General features: G+C 47.1%; 1 protein-coding gene across 4 annotated transcripts in view; it reads right to left on the reverse strand.

The window, feature by feature from the left end:
- LOC132819312 (tyrosine-protein phosphatase non-receptor type substrate 1-like) overlaps nucleotides 1-18,385 on the reverse strand; it is a 68,538-nt gene that overhangs the window by 13,190 nt on the left and 36,963 nt on the right. For 3 of the 4 annotated variants that reach the window (XM_060830761.1, XM_060830759.1, XM_060830762.1), the window contains exons 3-5: nucleotides 16,643-16,987; nucleotides 12,049-12,396; nucleotides 7,189-7,533 (exon numbers count right to left, since the gene is read on the reverse strand). In XM_060830761.1, the coding sequence (XP_060686744.1) occupies nucleotides 7,189-7,533; nucleotides 12,049-12,396; nucleotides 16,643-16,987 (1,038 nt within the window). The remainder of the gene's footprint in view (nucleotides 1-7,188; nucleotides 7,534-12,048; nucleotides 12,397-16,642; nucleotides 16,988-18,385) is intronic. The other variant, XM_060830763.1, reaches the window with a different exon arrangement.

Here is an 18,385-nt window from a genome sequence, read left to right on the forward strand (position 1 = left end):
TTTGATTTATAAAGAGAGACCAGATAGGCTGAGACTTTTTTTCACAGGAGCCTAGGAGGTTGAGGGGTGACCTTATAGAGATTTATAAAATCGTGAGGGCAAGGATAAGGTGAATGACAGGTGTCTTTTCCTGAAGGTGGGGGATTTCAAGACCAGGCAGCACATTTTTAAGGAGGAAGATTCAAATTGGATTTGAGGGGCAAATTCTTTACACAGAAAAGGGTGAGTGTATGGAATGAACTTCCAGAGGAAGTGGTAAATACGGATACAATTGCAATGTTTCAAAGATATTTGTATTAGTACATGAATAAGAAACATTTGTTTTTTTTTAATCTGTATTCGGTTTCCACCACCAGGAAGAAAGGAAACACCCAAGTGGCCTGTGACAAGCAGAGCCCTTCACGTCGAAGGGCAATGCTGTGTGATAAAACAGTGAAGGGGAGGGCAGGGATTAAATCAAAATAGAGTTGGAGGGGGAAATAATGCACTCCACTCCCTGCGGCGCCCACCTTTCTCTGAACAAACTCCAGGGTGTTGGTGGACACCGCGTGCTCCTTCTCCAAGGACACCCGGGCTCTAACGTAACCGCGGAAGAGGGGCAGGCAGTCGGCCCTAACGACCCCCTCCACGGCCCGCTGCCTGGACCTGTTTATGGCCAGTTTGGCCAGGCCCAGGAGCAGACCCACAAGGAGGTCTTCAGACCTGCCCTCCCTCCTCCGTACCGGATGCCCGAAGATCAGGAGCGTGGGACTGAAGTGCAACCAAAAGCAGAGGAGAAGGTTTCTGAGGAAATCGAAAAGGGAGTGCAAACGCCCACACCCAACATACACATGGTCCACGGACTCCACAGCACCACAGAACAAACAGTTGGGCTGGGAGTCCGTGAACCATCGCAATCTGCAGTTGCAGGGGACTGCTGCGTGCAGCATCCTCCACCCCAGATCCCCGAGAGAAAGGGGGAGGACTCCCACGTAGAGAGCCCTACGCTGGGGATCCCCACCGCATGGTGGCAAATGGACACGCCATGGCCAATATAGGGCCTGCCTTTTTATGTCCTTAAAAGGGACAAAGTTAAAATTCTAGAGACGGCTCAGGTTATGAGGCACAGGCTCCCGCGGGAAGTACGCCACCCTAGGGCCAATGTGAAATTCCGTCCAGGCTGGGGTGAGCGCAGGCAGGATCCCACCGCACCCCTGAGCGTCCTCCAACTGGTGCACTATGTCGGGTCCGCTCACCGCCGTTTTAAGGCGTCGGATGGCGGTGGCCACGTACCGGACGTCTACCGCTGCCCTGCTCTCTGTGACCTGTGGCTGCATCCAGCCCAGGCCCCCGGCACCCAGCACGTCCCTGACCCTGGTCACCCTCGCCGCCATGGCCCTCCCCTCTGACAGCCACTCGAGCCCGTGAGCACGGAGGTGCAGATTCCTGAGTAACGGCTCCCTGACGACAGCCGCTACTCCTGCCGGAGGGTAGGCACGGTACCATTCGACAATGTTCCAGACAGTGATCAGGTCCTGGTAAAAGACAGGCAGCGTCTTGAGGGCGACCTCCAAACCGTCACGGTCGGCGAACAGGAGCTGCGTGTCGTAGTTGAGGTTACTCACCTGGCGGAAAAAATACATTGCCAGGGCGCACCACCCAGAAGGAGGCTCGACGTAATGGTATCGCTGCAAGGTCTGAAGGCAGAACGTCGCGACCTGGGTGCCGTCGCACACCAGCAGCTGACCGCCCTCCTCAATAGGGAGACTCAGAACCTGCGCAGCGACCCAGTACATCTTTTTGTCCCAGAAGAAGTCGACCAACATTTTCAGGATTTCAGCGACAAAGCCAGGAGGAGGGACCAAAGTGACCAGCCGGTACCACAGCATGGCAGCCACCAGCTGGTTTAGGACCAGCATTCAGCTCCTGTAAGATAGCACTCGGAGCAGTCCTGTCCAGCGGCATAGGCGAGCCGAGACTTTGGCCTCCAGCTCCTGCCAGTTGGCCGGCCCGGGCTCCGCAGCCGGGCTGAGGTAGACCCCCAGGTAGAGGAGATGGGTGGTACTACAGCTGAACCCCAGTATCTACTCCGGCAGGGAGTCCACTCACCATGGACCCACCAGTAGTCCGGAACATTTGGCCCAGTTGATCCTGGCGGAAGACGCTGCTGAGTACACGGCCTGGCACTCGCGCATCCTCCCCAGGTCAGCTGGGTCGGTGAAAGTGAGGAACACATCATCGACCTAGGCCGAGAGGACCACCCCTGTGCCCACGCTGAGCAGAACCAGCCCCAAAGGCACTCGGCAGACCAACCCGTTGACAGAAATGGATCAGGTCCCGGACCAGGTGGATGTTGTCATGTATCCTCCGGCCCGGGACCGTGTAGGACTGGTCCGGGTGAATCACGTGGGCCAGCACGGAAGCCAGGCGAGAAGACAACACCCTAGCGAAGATTTCGTAGTCTGTGCAGAGAAGGCAGACCGGATGCCAGTTCTTTAAAGAACGAAGGTCCCCCTTCTTTGGCAGCAGGACAATGACCACCCTGCGCCAAGAAGGGGGCAGCTCTCCAGTATTTAGACACTCCTCCAGGACCTGTGCATAGTTGCTCCCCAGGACATCCCAGAATGCCCTGAAGAACTCCACAGTCAGCTCGTCCAACCCCGGGGACTTGCCCCTCTAGAGCCAGTCGAGGGCGCCAGTCAGCTCCTCTAAGGTGATTGGAGCATCGAGCCTTCCGACGTCCTCCAGGCTGAGCTGCGGCAGTTCCTCCCACAAAACTCTGCGAGCATCCTCTCTGGACGGATCTAGAGAGAACAAAGCCGTGTAATAGTTTCGGATGTGGGTCCTGATACCCTCTGGATCTGAGACGAGAGACCCATCATCAGCCAGCAGCACGAGGAACTGCTGACGGGTACCATGCCTTTTTTCCAGCGAGTAGAAGAAGGGGGAGCCACGGTCCAGGTCCTAGAATAGCTGGATCAGCGACCCCACGTACGCGGCCCGAGCCCCGACGAGCTGCAGGGCCCAGAGCGCGGCCTTCCTCTCTTCGTATACCCCACGCAGGGCCGGGTCAGCGTCGGACTGACCGAGGCATGACTCCAGGTTGAGCATCTCCCTCTCCAACTCCTCTATCCTGGACTTCCGCCTCTTTGTCGACCCCCTCACGTATCGTTGCCAGAAAACATGGACGTGAGCCTTGCCCACATCCCACCATAGCCTCAGGGAGGGGAAGCTTCCCCCGCTTCCTTCTCCAGCCAGTCCAGAAATGACAAAACGAGTCTCGGAACCGCTCGTCCTCAAGCAGCAGGTTTTTAAAGTGCCAGTACGCGGACCCGAACCGGGAGCCAAAAGGAAAGAGTTCTGCCCACACCAGGTGATGGTCCGTGCATGACACCTGCCGCGTGGAGGCCTTCGGAAAACAGGAGGCGTACGCCCGCGAAATGTACAGGCGGTCGATTCTGGACACTCCGACCCCAGGCCTCACGAAGGTGAAGGCGATGGAGTCGGGACGGAAATTCCGCCAGACGTCCACCAGGTCGAAGGACTTGACCAAGTCCCCCAACCTCCTCCCTGACGGCCAACCGGTGCGGGCACCACCGTGTTCCCTGTCCTCGAGGACACAGTTAAAATCTCCCCCAAGGACGACGTACTGGCTCTCGTCGATGGAGGCAAGATGAGCGAACACTTCGCCGAAGAAGCTCGCTTGCCTCGGCACAGCCAGGGGGAGCGTAGACATTCACCAAGAATAAGAGACATTTAAAGGGATCTGAGCCAAATGCTGGCAGGTGGGACTAGTTAATCTTGGAATTTGGTTGGAGTGGACTGTTTGGACCGAAGAATCTGTTTCTGTGCTGTATGACTCTATAGCTCTATGATCCCATCAATGCTTGCATAACTGCAGCATAACTTCCTTGCTTTTATAGAATGGTTATCCATTTTGGTTTGGAAGAGGTATAAATGGAGAGAAACCTCAGAATGCTACAGTGCAGAGGGATCTGGGTTTTCTCATGCATGGATCACAGAAAACGTGTATGCAGGTACAATGGGTAATAAGGTAGGCAAATGGATTTTTTGCAATTACTGCAAAAGAAATAGAGTATAAAAGAAGGGGATTGTTGCTGCAATTGTATAAGGCATCAGTGAGACCACATTTGAAGTACTCTACAGTTTAGTCCATTGAATTATGGAGGGATGTACTGCATTGGAGGCAGTTCCAAGTAGGTTCATTAGACTGATTCCAGAGATGAAAGCATTGTCTTATGAAGAAAGATTGAGCAGTTCAGTGTGATAAGAAGAGTTTTGAAGAATATGGGGAGATCTGGTTGAGGTATGCAAGATGCTAAAGGGGATTGACAAAGTAGATATAGACAGGATGTTTCTCCTTGTGGGGAAATTTAGAATAGGTTTAGGGTAAGGGACAGCAGACTTAACACAGAGGTGAGGAGAAATTACTTCGCTCAAAGCTTCATGGAGTTCACTCTCCCAGATTGTGGTGGATGCTGGGACTTTGAGTAAATTAGGAATGAATCAAATAGTAATGGAGAGCAGGCAGGAAAGTGTAATTGAGACTGAGGTGAGATAAGCCATTCCTGGTGGCTCAGTGGTTAACACTACAGCTTCACAGTACCAGGGGCCCAGATTTGATCCCAGCCTCGGGTGACTGTCAGTGTGGCGCTTGAACATTCTCCCTTTGTCTGCAGGGGTTTCTGTTGAGTCCTCCAGTTTTCTCCCACAATTCAAAGGTGTGTAGGGCAGGTGGATTGGCCATGTCCATAGTGTTAGGTGCATTATTCAGAGGGAAATCGGTCTGGGTGAGCTACTCTTCGGAGGGTTGGTGTGAACTTGTTGGGCCAAATGGCATGTTTCCTGATTGGAAGTAATCTAATCTAATTTAAATGCAGGATTGAAGGGTTGAATGGCATACTCCTTCTCTGAGTTCTTAGCTTCAATTCCTCTTGTCATAAGGCAACATCCCATTAGCCTCTCGATTACGTACTGTACCTGGAAGCTAACTTTCTCTGACTCCTGCATAAGGACACAGAGACTTGTCTGGATCCTGGCAGTCTTTCTGCCTTATCTTTGTATCAAAGTTATAAATTTCACATTTTTTCACATTATCCTCTTTCTGCCAGATTAATACCCAACGTCTCAGCTTATCCACATTCACCGGCAACCGCACTATATCTTCTTCACAACATACTTCCTGATCATGCACATCTGTGAATTTAGTCACCGTGCCTTCACTCCCCTCACCTGAGTCACTGACATATTTGGGAAAAGTACAGCATCCTATGAGACTCTACTGATCACATGCTGCCATTCAGCCAAAACATCGCTGCATCCTTTCACCATCCTTCACAGCTAGCGGCTAGTACTCCATCGAAGCATTCTGTTGTGGTTGGACAGATTGAACAGTGAGCCTTCCTCCGAAATCACCTCTCTCTCTCTCTTCGCTCAGCTTTAGGGCGGCACGGTGGCACAGTGGTTAGCACTGCTGCCTCACAGCGCCAGGGACCTGGGTTCGATTCCCGCCTCAGGCGACTGACTGTGTGGAGTTTGCACGTTCTCCCCGTGTCTGCGTGGGTTTCCTCCGGGTGCTCCGGTTTCCTCCCACAGTCCAAAGATGTGCGGGTCAGGTGAATTGGCCATGCTAAATTGCCCGTAGTGTTAGGTAAGGGGTATATGTAGGGGTATGGATGGGTTGTGCTTCGGCGGGTCGGTGTGGACTTGTTGGGCCGAAGGGCCTGTTTCCACACTGTAAGTAATCTAATCTAATCTAATCTAATCATCAGCTACTAGGATTTGTGACTGCTTATTCACCAGGAGAGCTCCTGTTAATTCCACAGTCAGCCCTCAGATCTGAAGCTTATCAGATTCTCCATCAGCTGCAGCTCCCATCCAGGAGGAGACAGTGACACAGGGAACTGGCTGGGTCTGGCTGGCAGGAGGTGAGAGCGCACTCTGAAAGATGTAACCACATTAAAGCAATTGATGAAAGAGGGAACGTCGGCACAGAATAGAGAGAGAACACAAGGGGAGGTCTGGAATTGGGTGGAAGACGGAGGAAATCACGGCAAACCTGGACATACACACTATGGGAGAAAACAACAGAAATGACGACAATCTGAATTTGATGAAGTTAGAATTATGTTTGCAACATTATAAAATCCCAGGTCAAACATAGTTATCCTTCAGCTCATGTTGAATTTCAATGGAACAGTGTTTGAGGTTGAGGTCAGAGTGGGAGTGAGAATTAAAGTGAGAGTGAGTGGAAGTAGAGCACTGATGGAGGATGTGGGCCTCCACACAACAGGCTACTGAGCACCTGTTTGACCCTCTGCACCATCTCCCACATCTCGCTGATACTCAATGCTGGCACGGAAAATGTGCTTCATTACTGGAACATTCCAGTCAACAAGCCCGCCCCCAGTTTCCTGTCCTCACAAACATCTCTCCCCTCCCCCACACATCTAGTGACTGATGAAAACCCACGAACTGGATGAAGTGATCTGTGCTCCCTCTCCTTTCCAGACTCCACAATGATCCACTTGGTGTTCCCTCTCCATCAGGGTGCTCTGTACAGAGCAACATTCCTGAGCAAGGTCCACCAACAAGATGTCCTTCAGAATAAGGAGATGGAGACTGTGAGATATCACTGACCCATTCTCCCCTTGTGTCAAAGCTCATCTGTCAAATGGTTGCCTTGGAGCTCCCATACTGAGAGTGGGCCTTGCTGAACAGGATGAGAACCAGTCAGAGTCCTGACGCAGCTAGTTCCCTCCCTCAGGGGGCTTCACTCCAAAGCCTTCTGTCACACACATATGGAGAGACACAGACTATACTGCACCTTGCCAAGGAGTGTCCCCTGGACAGACTAACAGACTCATCATCACAACCACCCCCAGCAAATGAGAAGGGGGTCACCAGGTTCTGGAGATTTTAATTTGGTAAATAATACATTGGGATGTTCAGCTGACAATCACCCAATCATAAATGTTCCGCCAAAGAAGAGGAGAGATTGACAGTTGCTGATTGGATCTATCATAAACACTGTAACATTCAAGTAAAATGGTTCTTTTGAGATTCTTAAAGACATTTTAAGCCATGAACTAAAAGTTTAAAATCAATATTATGAAATGATCCCCAGTCCCAACCTGTCCATCACCCACACAATCAAAGATCAGTGGGTATCATGTAAACAGGACTTACCTGTTACAGTCAATTGGGTTCCATTCCCAATGATATCTCCCCACACTTTACAATAATAGACTCCAGTGTCATTGGGCTGTACATTTGTGATGGTCAGAATGAAGCTGTTATTGGAGGGATCTCTAGAAGACTGGAATCGCTGAGTGAATCCTGGGCTCCATCGTGTGTTGTTCCCCACGTGAAGTGTTAAAACCCACTCTGTGTTACTTCCTGGTTGTTTCCGGTGCCAGTGAACATCGGTATGTGTCACTGCGGCGTTCCTCATGGTGCACTGTAGCTGGGCAGTGTGACCCTCGGTGACACGTTCCACTATCAGAGACTGGAGAAGGACTGGGGGATTTGCAACTTTAAGGGAAGAATATAAACAATGTACAAACTAGACTGCAATCTGTAAACTGTCCTCAATATTTCAGTTGAAATGTCAGGGAAGTACGCATTATCTCGTCACAAATGCACAAATATATGGCTCCAAATCTTTCAAACGAACATGTAAAATCTTACAAAATGGCTCCCATAAGTCACTTGTACTCCTTTGCAGATTAACCTACAATTGTATTCAGCATATATCTGGATGTAGCTTTGTTCGCTGAGCTGGAAGATTCATTTCCAGACATTTCGCCACCCTTTGGGTTTTTTGGGGTTGTGTTCTCCCAGTCGAAGTGGTGTCCTTACATACAGATAAGGAAGGACACCCCTTCGACTAGGGCAACACATCCATCCTAGGACAAGCCAAACAGAAACACACACAAGAATTCCGAGAAGCATGGCATACCAACCGGAACTCTATCAATAAACACATCGAATTAGACCCCATCTACCAACGCCTGAGAAAAAGAACAGGAAATGACATTACCACAAGAAATGACATCACCAACCCAAATAAACCCAGTCATATAAATAGAAAGCAGGAATCATCAATAGTGCTTTGCCCAGAGACCCACTGAAGATGTTACCTAGTAGGGTGACAAAATATCTGGAAATGAACCTTCCAGCTCAGCAAGCAAACCTATACCCAGAACCTCAACCTGAGCTACAAATCTTCCCAAAACTTGCTTAGCTTCTACTTATCTGAGGGAGAGCCACAAGAAAGACTGAACATTCCACAGGGTAAAGAGAAACTCATTGGCAGTATCTCCTGCGTCAGCAAAAAGGTGACCAAACAGGTAGTTGAGGGTAAAGCAGTTGATGTGGTGTATATGGATTTCAGTAAGGCATTCGATAAGTTTTCCCCACAGTAGGCTATTGCACAAAATACAGAGGCATGGGATTGTAGGTGATTTAGTGGTTTGGATCAGAAATTGGCGAGCCGAAAGAAGACAGAGAGTGATGGTTGATAGGAAATGTTCATCCTGGAGTTCAGTTACGAGTCATGTACTGCAAGGATCTGTTCTGGGGCCACTGTGTGACTTCACCTGCATCAGCAAAAACCTAAAAGAATGAGAGATACAAGCAGGAAACCCAGCAGGTCTGGCATCACATGAGGAGAGAGAAATCAGAGTTTGTGTTCACTGCCACTAGCTCAATGCCTGGTGCTGTCCTCACAGCTGCCTTCTGGGCTGTCCATCCAACATGGCTGCTCCCAGCCAGATGTTGATAGATGCCACACTTCAAAAAAAAAACCTGCACCCAAACCATCAAACCGTGTCAGGTATTCTGGTAGTTCCCATCTTGAGCACTGATTGTACATTGCCCTGGAGCTGAGGAAATGAACTTTTTAAATGTCACAGCCTTACAATGTGAAAGCAGGCCATTCTGCCTATCAAGTCCACACTGACCCTCTGAAGAGCACCCAGTCCCAGCCCCCTAGCCCATCATTGTAACACTGCATTTCCCATAGCCAATTCACAGAACCTGCACATCTTTGGACTGTGGGGGGAAACCAGAGCAACTGGAGGAAACCCACACAGACACAGGGAGAGTGTGCAAACTCCACACAGACAGTCGCCTGAAGCTGGAATCGAACCCGGGTCTCTGGCACAGTGAGGCTGCAGTGCTAACCAACAGGCCTCCCACAGGCGTTTAGGTTAGGTTATCATATGACTAAAGGCAAATCAGTGTGGATGCTGAAAATCTGAAATAAGACAGGAAGTTCTGGAGAAACTCAGCAGGTCCAGTAGCATCTGTGCAGAGAATCACAGTTTATGCTTCGAGACTGAAATTTTCTTCATGACGGTGCTGAAGAAGGATCATTTTAAAAAATTCAAACAGTGGCTACAAGAGCAGTTGAAAGGCTGGGAATCTTGCAGCAGTGGTTAGCACTGCTGCCTCACAGCGCCAGGGACCTGGGTTCAATTCCCGCCTCAGGCGACTGACTGTGTGGAGTTTGCACGTTCTCCCCGTGTCTGCGTGGGTTTCCTCCGGGTGCTCCGGTTTCCTCCCACAGTCCAAAGATGTGTGGGTCGGGTGAATTAGCCATGCTAAGTTGCCCGTAGTGTTAGGTAAGGGGTATATGTAGGGGTATGGATGGGTTGCGCTTCGGCGGGTCGATGTGGACTAGTTGGGCCAAAGGGCCTGTTTCCACACTGTAAGTAATCTAATCTAAACTCCCTTTCGGACTTCTCAAAGCCTGTCCAATATCTACAAGGAACAAGTTAGCACTGTGATGGAAAATGCACCATTTACTTAGCTGAGTAGGGCTTTAATATCACTTAAGAAGTTGAACAGCTTTCAGGTCAAAGCAGCTGGCTTCTTCATAATCCTGTCCATCATCTTATAGAACATTACGGTTCAGTACAGGCCCTTCGGCCCTCGGAGTTGCACCGACCTGTGAAATCAATCTGAAGCCCATCTAACTTACACTATTCCATGAGCGTCCATCTATTTTTCCAATGACCATTTAAATGCCTTTCAAGTTGGTGAATCTGCAACTGTTGCAGGCAGGGCATTCCATGCCATTAGTACTCTCTGAGTAAAGGAGGAACCTCTGACATCTGTCCCACATATATCACCCCTCAATTTAAAGTTATGTTCCCTCGTGCAAGCCATCACCATCCAAGGAAGTCTAGAAGAGAGTTATTCCCAGCAAGATCCCCAGCCTCTCAACTGCTCTTGTAGCCACTGTTTGATTTTTTTAATGATCTTTGTTCAGCACCGTTCTGAAGAATTTCATTTCTACCCTAACTAATCCTCTAATCATCTTGTATGTCTCTATTAAGTCACCTCTTAACCTTATTCTCTCTAACAAAAACAGCCAGAAATCCCTCAGCCTTTCCTCATAAGACCTTCCCTCCAGACCAGGCAACATCCTGATAAATCTCCTCTACACCCTTTCCAATGTTTCCACATCCTTCCTGTAATGCAGTGACCAAAACTGTACGTAATACTCCAAGTGTGGCCACACCAGAGATTTGTACAGGTGCAACATGACCTCATGGCTCGAAACTCAATCCCTCAACCAATAAAAGCTAACACACCGTGCGCTTTCTGAACAACCCTATCTACATGGACAACAACATTCAGGGATCTATACACATGGACAGCAAGATCTCTCTGCGCATCCACAAAATGTTGAAAAAGATTATTAGAGATAGGAATTACAATCATCTAGAAAGGAATAAATTGATCAGGGCTAGTCAACATGGTTTTACAAAGGGTAAGTAGTGCCTTACAAACCTTATTGAGTTCTTTGAGAAGGTGACCAAACAGGTGGTTGAGGGTAAAGCAGTTGATGTGGTGTATATGGATTTCAGTCAGGCATTTGATAAGTTTCCCCACCGTAGTTTATTGCACAAAATACAGAGGCATGGGATTGTAGGTGATTTAGTGGTTTGGATCAGAAATTGGCGAGCTGAAAGAAGACAGAGAGTGATGGTTGCTAGGAAATGTTCATCCTGGAGTTCAGTTACTAGTCATGTACTGCAAGGATTTGTTCTGGGGTCACTGTTGTTTGTCATTTTTATAAATGACCTGGATGAGGGCGTAGATTACAGATTGCTGCCCCTCAAGAATATCAGTAAACCGGAAAAGTGATTTAGTGTGGAAAAGTGTGAGGTGATTCATTTTGGAAGGAGTAACTGGAATACAGAGTACTGGGTTAATGGTAAGATCGCCTTAAATGTTCACTCCCTCCACAACCAACACTCAGTAGCAACAGTGTGTACTCTCCACAAGATGCAGTGCAGAAATTCAGAATAGATCCTCAGACAGCACCTTTCAAACCCACAACCATTTCCATCTAGCAGGACATGGGCAGCAGAGACATGGGAACACTACCCTCTGCAAGCTCCCCTCTGAGCCACTCAATACTCTAACGTGGAGATACATCTTTCACTGTCACTGGGTCAAAATCATGGAATTCCCTCCCTACAGCATGAGGACTGCAGTGGTTCAAGAAGGCAGCTCACCCCAACTTTCTCAAGAGGCAACAAGTGATGGGCAAAAAAGGCCCTTTGAATGACAATCACACCATAAGAGTCAGTAAATACAGCCATCCACTTCACTGATATCCTTGAGGGGCAGCAATCTGTAATCTTTAGTCTGGCCTGTATCTGAATCCAGAAATGTGACCAGCTCCAATCTGCCCTCTGAAATAGCTGAGCAACATTCTCAATAGGATCAAAGTTGCAGATGTTCAGAGAGGCAGCTCACTGCTACGTTCTGAAGGGCAATGAGTGAGGAGCAGTAAATGCTGGCCCTGCCCAGTCACACCCATATCCATGGCATGATAGAAAAAGTATCAATCCATTTTCATATTTCAACAATTCAACTTTTCCATTTTGCTTCTGAAACTAACCTTCCCACTGCCCATTCCATGCCCCTACATGAAATTATACAATTCCACTTGTCTGCTGTACAGTGTGAAAGTAAAACAGTTCCCAGTTGGGTCTGTGCAGCTGCCTGTGTTCCCTCACATTGACTTACCAGTTACATTGAGGTGGCTCCCTGCTCCATAGATGTAGCTCCACACACTGCAGCTGTACACAGCAGTATCATTGAGAGTCACATTTACAAGGCTCAGAGTGTAACTGTTCCTGCTGACATTCCTGGAAAGCAGAACACGATCGTGGAAACCCTGGGCCGTGGTGAGGGTGCCATTCACAAAGTGGCTGATCACCCACTCCCTGTTGCTGTCAGGTCGCTGATAGTGCCAGTGGACATCAGTGTCAATCACACTGGCATTGTGCATGGCACACTGGAACTCGGCAGTTTCACCCTCTGCTACCTTGCTGACCACTGGATCCTGAATGAGGACTGGATCAGCCAATGGGTCTGTGTGTGGGAAACAGATAGAAATCAACACGGAGAGAAAAAATATTCCATCTTTCAAATCTCAGTAACACATCAAAAAAATTTGACAATCACTTGGTATTTAATGCACTACTTTTTAATGTAAGGGGCTGGAAACAGTGCAACTCAACAGGGTGCAGTCTGTCAGCTGTGGTTTATTGGGAGCTCTCTGTCTCTGAGGCAGAAGGTGATGGGATTGCCTCCCCCTCCAGACATTGGGGCCAGCTAGAGCAGCACCAAGGCAGTGTGTTTGGAACAGGCAGCACTGACCTGAGGTGTTAAACCAAGTCTGTCCTTACAGGAGGATGTGAAATATCCCAGGATATCATTCAAGAATCAACACAGGAGTTCACCCAGTCTTCAGGAAATATACATCTCTGAAGCAGAAGATGGGGCTATTCACTTCAATGCTGTTTGTTGGATCTTTCTGTATGTTTTCCCCACTCATGACCATAATGTACCTCATTTGCTGTAGATTATGTTGGGACCCTCTGAGGTTGTGAAAGGTGGTACTGAAAAAAAAATAGTTGTTTCTTATTTTAGTGTTTCATGCATCATAATGTCGCATCAAAATGTCATTGGAAGACTGGGATAAGGCACCTCCAAATTTGAGATGAACTTGCAGCTCTCCCACCGAGTCTCATTGTCGCAATGCAAGGCATGTGTGTGAAGAGCTGTGACTGTGTGGTGTCCCAGCCTCAGGGATAGTCCAATACAGGAGGAGACTCAGTTCGATGTTTGACAGTTCTGTTAACTCAGTGAGAGGGGACATGGACCAGGTTTGTAAAGATGTATAAAAGAAAATTGCAGATGATGCTGAAAATCTGAGATAAAAACAGAAAGTGATGGTGAAAACCCAGTACATCTGGCAGCATGTGTGGAGAAAGATAAACAGAGTTAAGGTTTTGGGTTCTGAAGACTGTGCCTTGGACTGCAAATGTTAACTTTGCTTCTCTCTCTACAGATAGTGTCAGACCTGCTGAGTTTCTTGAGCAATTTTGGTTTTTGTTATAAATATTTATCATTGCCTTGGGTGTCATAGGTACAATTTTTAAGTTTAGATGTCATAAAAGATAGACTAGTGACAGACCATCCTGGACAAAGCAGTCTGCTTGACTGATTTGATTTGATTTGACTTGGTTTGTTTTATTGTACTCACATGTAACCAAGTACAGTATATGTTTTGTTTTGCAAGCAGTGCAGGCAGATATAGAAAACAAGGACATATATATCATAGGATGCTTCGACAGAGCAAAGCATACATGGTTACAACTACACAGCAGCTGCACAAAGCAACATCAACATTGTTTGAAATTAGAGAGACTCATTCAGCCATCGAATAACAGCAGGGAAGAAGCTGTTCTTGAACCTGTTGGTGCGTGTGTTCAAGCTTTATCTCTGAAAGTTGCCACCCAGGTAAATAGTGCTGTGAGGAAGGCATATGGTGTACTGGGCTTTATTGGCAGAGGAATTGAGTTCCAGAGTCCTGAGGTCATGTTGCAGTTGTATAAGACTCTGGTGAAGCCTCATCTGGAGTATTGTGTGCAGTTTTGGTCGCCATACTATAGGAAGGATGTGGAAGCTTTAGAACGAGTGCAGAGGAGGTTTACCAGGATGTTGCCTGGAATGGTAGGAAAATCTTATGAGGAAAGGCTGAGGCACTTGGGGCTGTTCTCATTGGAGAAGAGAAGGTTTAGGGGAGATCTGATAGAAGTGTATAAGATGATTAGGGGTTTAGATAGGGTAGATACTAAGAACCTTTTACCGCTAATGGAGTCAGGTGTTACTAGGGGACATAGCTTTAAATTAAGGGGTGGTAGGTATAGGACAGATGTTAGGGGTAGATTCTTCACACAGCGGGTTGTGAGTTCATGGAATGCCCTGCCCGTATCAGTGGTGAACTCTCCTTCTTTATGGTCATTTAAGCGGGCATTGGATAGGCATTTGGAAGTTATTGGGCTAGTATAGGTTAGGTAGGATTCGGTCAGCGCAACATCGAGGGCCGAAGGGCCTGTACTGCGCTGTATCCTTCTATGTTCTATGTTCTGTATGTCCTGCCTGATGGAAGAGGTTGGAACAGAGCAGTACCAGGGTGGGAAGGATCTTTGATGATGTTGGCAGCCTTTCCGTGGCAACGAGAAGTGGAAATGGAGTCCATGGATGGGAGGTTGGCTTCCGTGATGGTCTGGGCTATGCACACAACCTTCTGTAGTTTCTTACAGTCTACGGCAAAGCAGTTGCCGTACTAGGCCGTGATGCACACAGGCAGAATGCTTTCTACGGTGCACCTGCAAACGTTGGCGAGGATCCTTATGGACATGCCGAATTTCCTAAACTGCTTGCGGAAGAAGAGGCATTGTGCCTTCTTGATACCACATCTACATTCGAGGTCCAGGACAAATTATCAGTTATCATCACTCCCCAGGAACTTGAATCTGTCTGCCCTCTTCACCTTGCCTCCATTGTTGTAAATAGGGATATGTTCTCCTCCTTTCTTCCTGAAGTCAATGATCAGTTCTTTCATTTTGCCGATATTGAGAGAGGTTGTTATCATTGTACCATGACACCAAACCTTTTATCTCCTTTCTGTATTCTGACTTATTGTTGTTTGAAACCTGTCCTACCACAGCGGTGTCATCACAAACTTGTAGATAGCATTTATTTGGAATTTGGCAACACAGTCATGGGTGTACAGGGAGTACAGTAGGGGGCTAAGAATACACGTTGTAGGGTTCCAATGTTGAGAATTATCGTGGAGGAGGTGCAGTTATCTATCTTCACTTCTTGCCCTCCCGATTGCAGTCTATGGACCAGGTGATTGGCACCACATCCACAAACATCGAGTCCTTCCACCAGGAGAAAGTGAGGATTGCAGATGCTGGAGCTCAGAGTCGAGAGTGTGGTGCTAGAAAAGCACAGCAGGTCATCCAGCATCTGAGGAACAGGAGAATCAATGTTTTGGGCATAAGCTCTTCACCAGGAACTTTCCACCACCAATGCTCAGTAGTAGCAGTGTGTACTATCTACAAGATGCACTGCAGATATTCACCAAAGATCCTCAGTCAGCACTTCCCAAACCCACAACCACTTCCATCTAGAAAGATCAGGGCAACAGATATATGTGAACACCACCCCCTGAAAGTTCTTCTGCAAGCCACTCACCATCCTGACTTGGAAATATATTGCCATTCCTTCACTGTCACTGGGTCAAAATCCTGGAATTCCCTCCCAAAGTGCATTATGGGTACACCCACTGCATATGGACTGCAGCGGTTCAAGAAGACAGCTCACCCCCCCTTCTCAAGGGTAACTAGGGACAGGCAAAACATGATCACTCCCAGAAGTAATCTTTTTTCATGTATTTCTATTGAGTTTGAGAAGATGGTTGATTCTGTTCCAAGGTGAAATTACAGAGGAAACTCGATTATCCAAGCGGGAGATATTTCATTCAGATAATTGACTATTCGATAATTAATTTGACCTTAAACAAGGGAAGCCATACAGATCAAACGCTGTGCTCTGCTGGAGAGTTTGTTTAAATCCATAAATTTGATGAGTCTGCTATTTAAACAAACTAACTTTTGCATTGTGCAAATTGCAGGTTAAACTGAGAAGGACTAAACCCTTACCATCACATAAATATATGAAATCCCAGCATTAAACAAGGCCCTGAACAGCTTCTACGATCACAAGAGCATTTGTCAGTTTCTGCTGAACTCAGTGTTGCGATAGAAATTCAGAAACACTGCTTCATGCATGTTTTTAGGTTTTCTGCCATTTTTTTCATGAACGACCCCGTAAAGTGATGGGAATAAAGCACTTACTTTGGCAAAGGGCTGTGTAACTAATCCTTACGCTGGTGCTTGAGGTGCTTGTGTTTCTTTGTTTTTGCCAGTGTTTTCACATGTTCTTCAGTACAGGCAATCAGAGTACACGTACCTCTTTGACTTAATGTTTTTATGGGATCTCGAGAACGTGTTCAGGTAATCCAAAAAGTCGGATAATTGATATTCACATAATCGAGGTTTCTCAGTATTAGAGAAGATGAATTCCGCAATGATGTGTTCCCAGGGAGGAGTCACAGCTCCATGGAATATGGGTCAGAGATATGGGTCAGACAACATCACAACCCCAAGTCTCCAGTCCTGTCTCCTCTCTACTGGGAGTACTGTTACTGAGTTCACAGTTTTGATGCTATCTTTTATAAAACAAATTTTCATATACTTACCTGTTACAGTCAGCTGGGATCCATTCCCACTGATATCTCCCCACACTTTACAGTAATAGACTCCAGTGTCATTGGGCTGCACGTTTGTGATGGTCAGAATGAAGGTTTCATTGGAGGAGTCTCTGGAAGATAGAAATCGCTCAGGGAATCCTGAGCTCCATCGTATGATGTTCCTCGTGTCATGTGTTAAACCCCACTGCATAGTATTCCCTGGTTGTTCCCAATACCAGTGAACATCAGTGTGTGTCACTCTGGCATTCCTCATGGTGCATTGTAACCGAGCAGTGTGACCCTTGGTGACACGTTCCAGGCTCGGAGACTGGAGAAGGACTGGGACATTTGCACCTTGAAGAGAAAACATGTGAATAAATTAAAATTAGTCTGAAGCCTGGTAAATATCTCAAATATTTCATAAAAACATATCAGTTCATGTTACTTTGGGTAATTTCTCAACCTATTATCAAGCAGCTTAATCTGGAAGACTCAAGGATTATTTTAATTTGAAGATTAAGATGCAATGTTCAGCTGCCTCTGCCACTTCCTCCTCAGTCACAAACTTGTTGCTTCTCCCTCCCTGATCGCCAGTCACTGCAGAATCCTCCCAGTCTTCTCCCCATGCTGCCTTCCTATTTCCTAATGACTCAGTCCCTGTTTATTTCTTCTCCACACTTTCCCTGAGCTTCCTTCATCCTTTATTTTACAGCTCACACAGCTAGAGGTTTCTTGAAACTCACTGTCATCAAGACCTTCCTCAAACAAGTCAATCAAGTGACTGAGGTGTCAGTGGAGGAGCACTTTGGGGCGAGTGATCATAATTCTATTCGTTCGAAATGAGTTATGGAAAAGGATAGACTTGACATAATAGTTAAAATTCTAAACTGGAGTAAGGCCAATTTTGACAGCAAGGTATTTGACAAGGTCCTGCATGATAGACTGATTAGTAAGGTTACATCACATGGGTTCCAGGGGAGCCAACTGGATACAAAATTGACTTGAAGGTGGAGACCGAGGGTGGTGGGGGAGGGTTGTTTTTAGGGCTTAAGGCTTGTAACGTGAAGTATCAAGTGCTGGGTCCACTGATTTTAGTCATTTATATAAATGATTTAAAGGTGAATTTGGGAGAGATGGTTTGTAAGCTTGCAGATGACACCAGAATTGGTGGTGTAGTGGGCAGTGAAGATGGTTATCTCAGATTCCAACAGGATCTTAATCAATGGGCCAAGGGGCTGAGGAGTGGCAGATGGAGTTTAATTTTGATAAATACGAGGTGTCACATTTTGGTAAGGCAGATCAGGGCAGGATCTATATACTTAATGGCAGGACCCAGGGAGTGTTGACAAATGAAGGCAGCAAGAGGTACAGGGATACAGTTCCTTGAAAGTGGAGTTACAGGCAGATAGGTTGGTGAAGAAGGCATTTGGTATGCTTGCCTCCACTGGTCAGTGCATTGAATGTAGAAGTTGAGAGGTCATGTCGCATTTGTACAGAATATTAATGAGATCACTTTTAGAATACTGTGTTTAATTATGGTCTCCTTGTTATAGGAAGGGTAGTGTTAAACTTAAGAGGGTTCAGAAAAGATTTACAAGGATGTTGTTGGGATTGGAGTGTTCCAGCTATAAGTTTGATGATGAATAGGTTCTGCTTTTCTCCCTAGAGTATTTAAAGCTGAAGAGTGACCTCATAGAGGTTTATAAAATCCTGAGGGCCCATGGATAGGGTGAGTGAACAAGGTCTTTTTTC

This window comes from Hemiscyllium ocellatum, chromosome 10 (genome assembly GCF_020745735.1).
Source record: "Hemiscyllium ocellatum isolate sHemOce1 chromosome 10, sHemOce1.pat.X.cur, whole genome shotgun sequence".
In the NCBI taxonomy this organism is placed as follows: Eukaryota; Metazoa; Chordata; class Chondrichthyes; order Orectolobiformes; family Hemiscylliidae; genus Hemiscyllium; species Hemiscyllium ocellatum.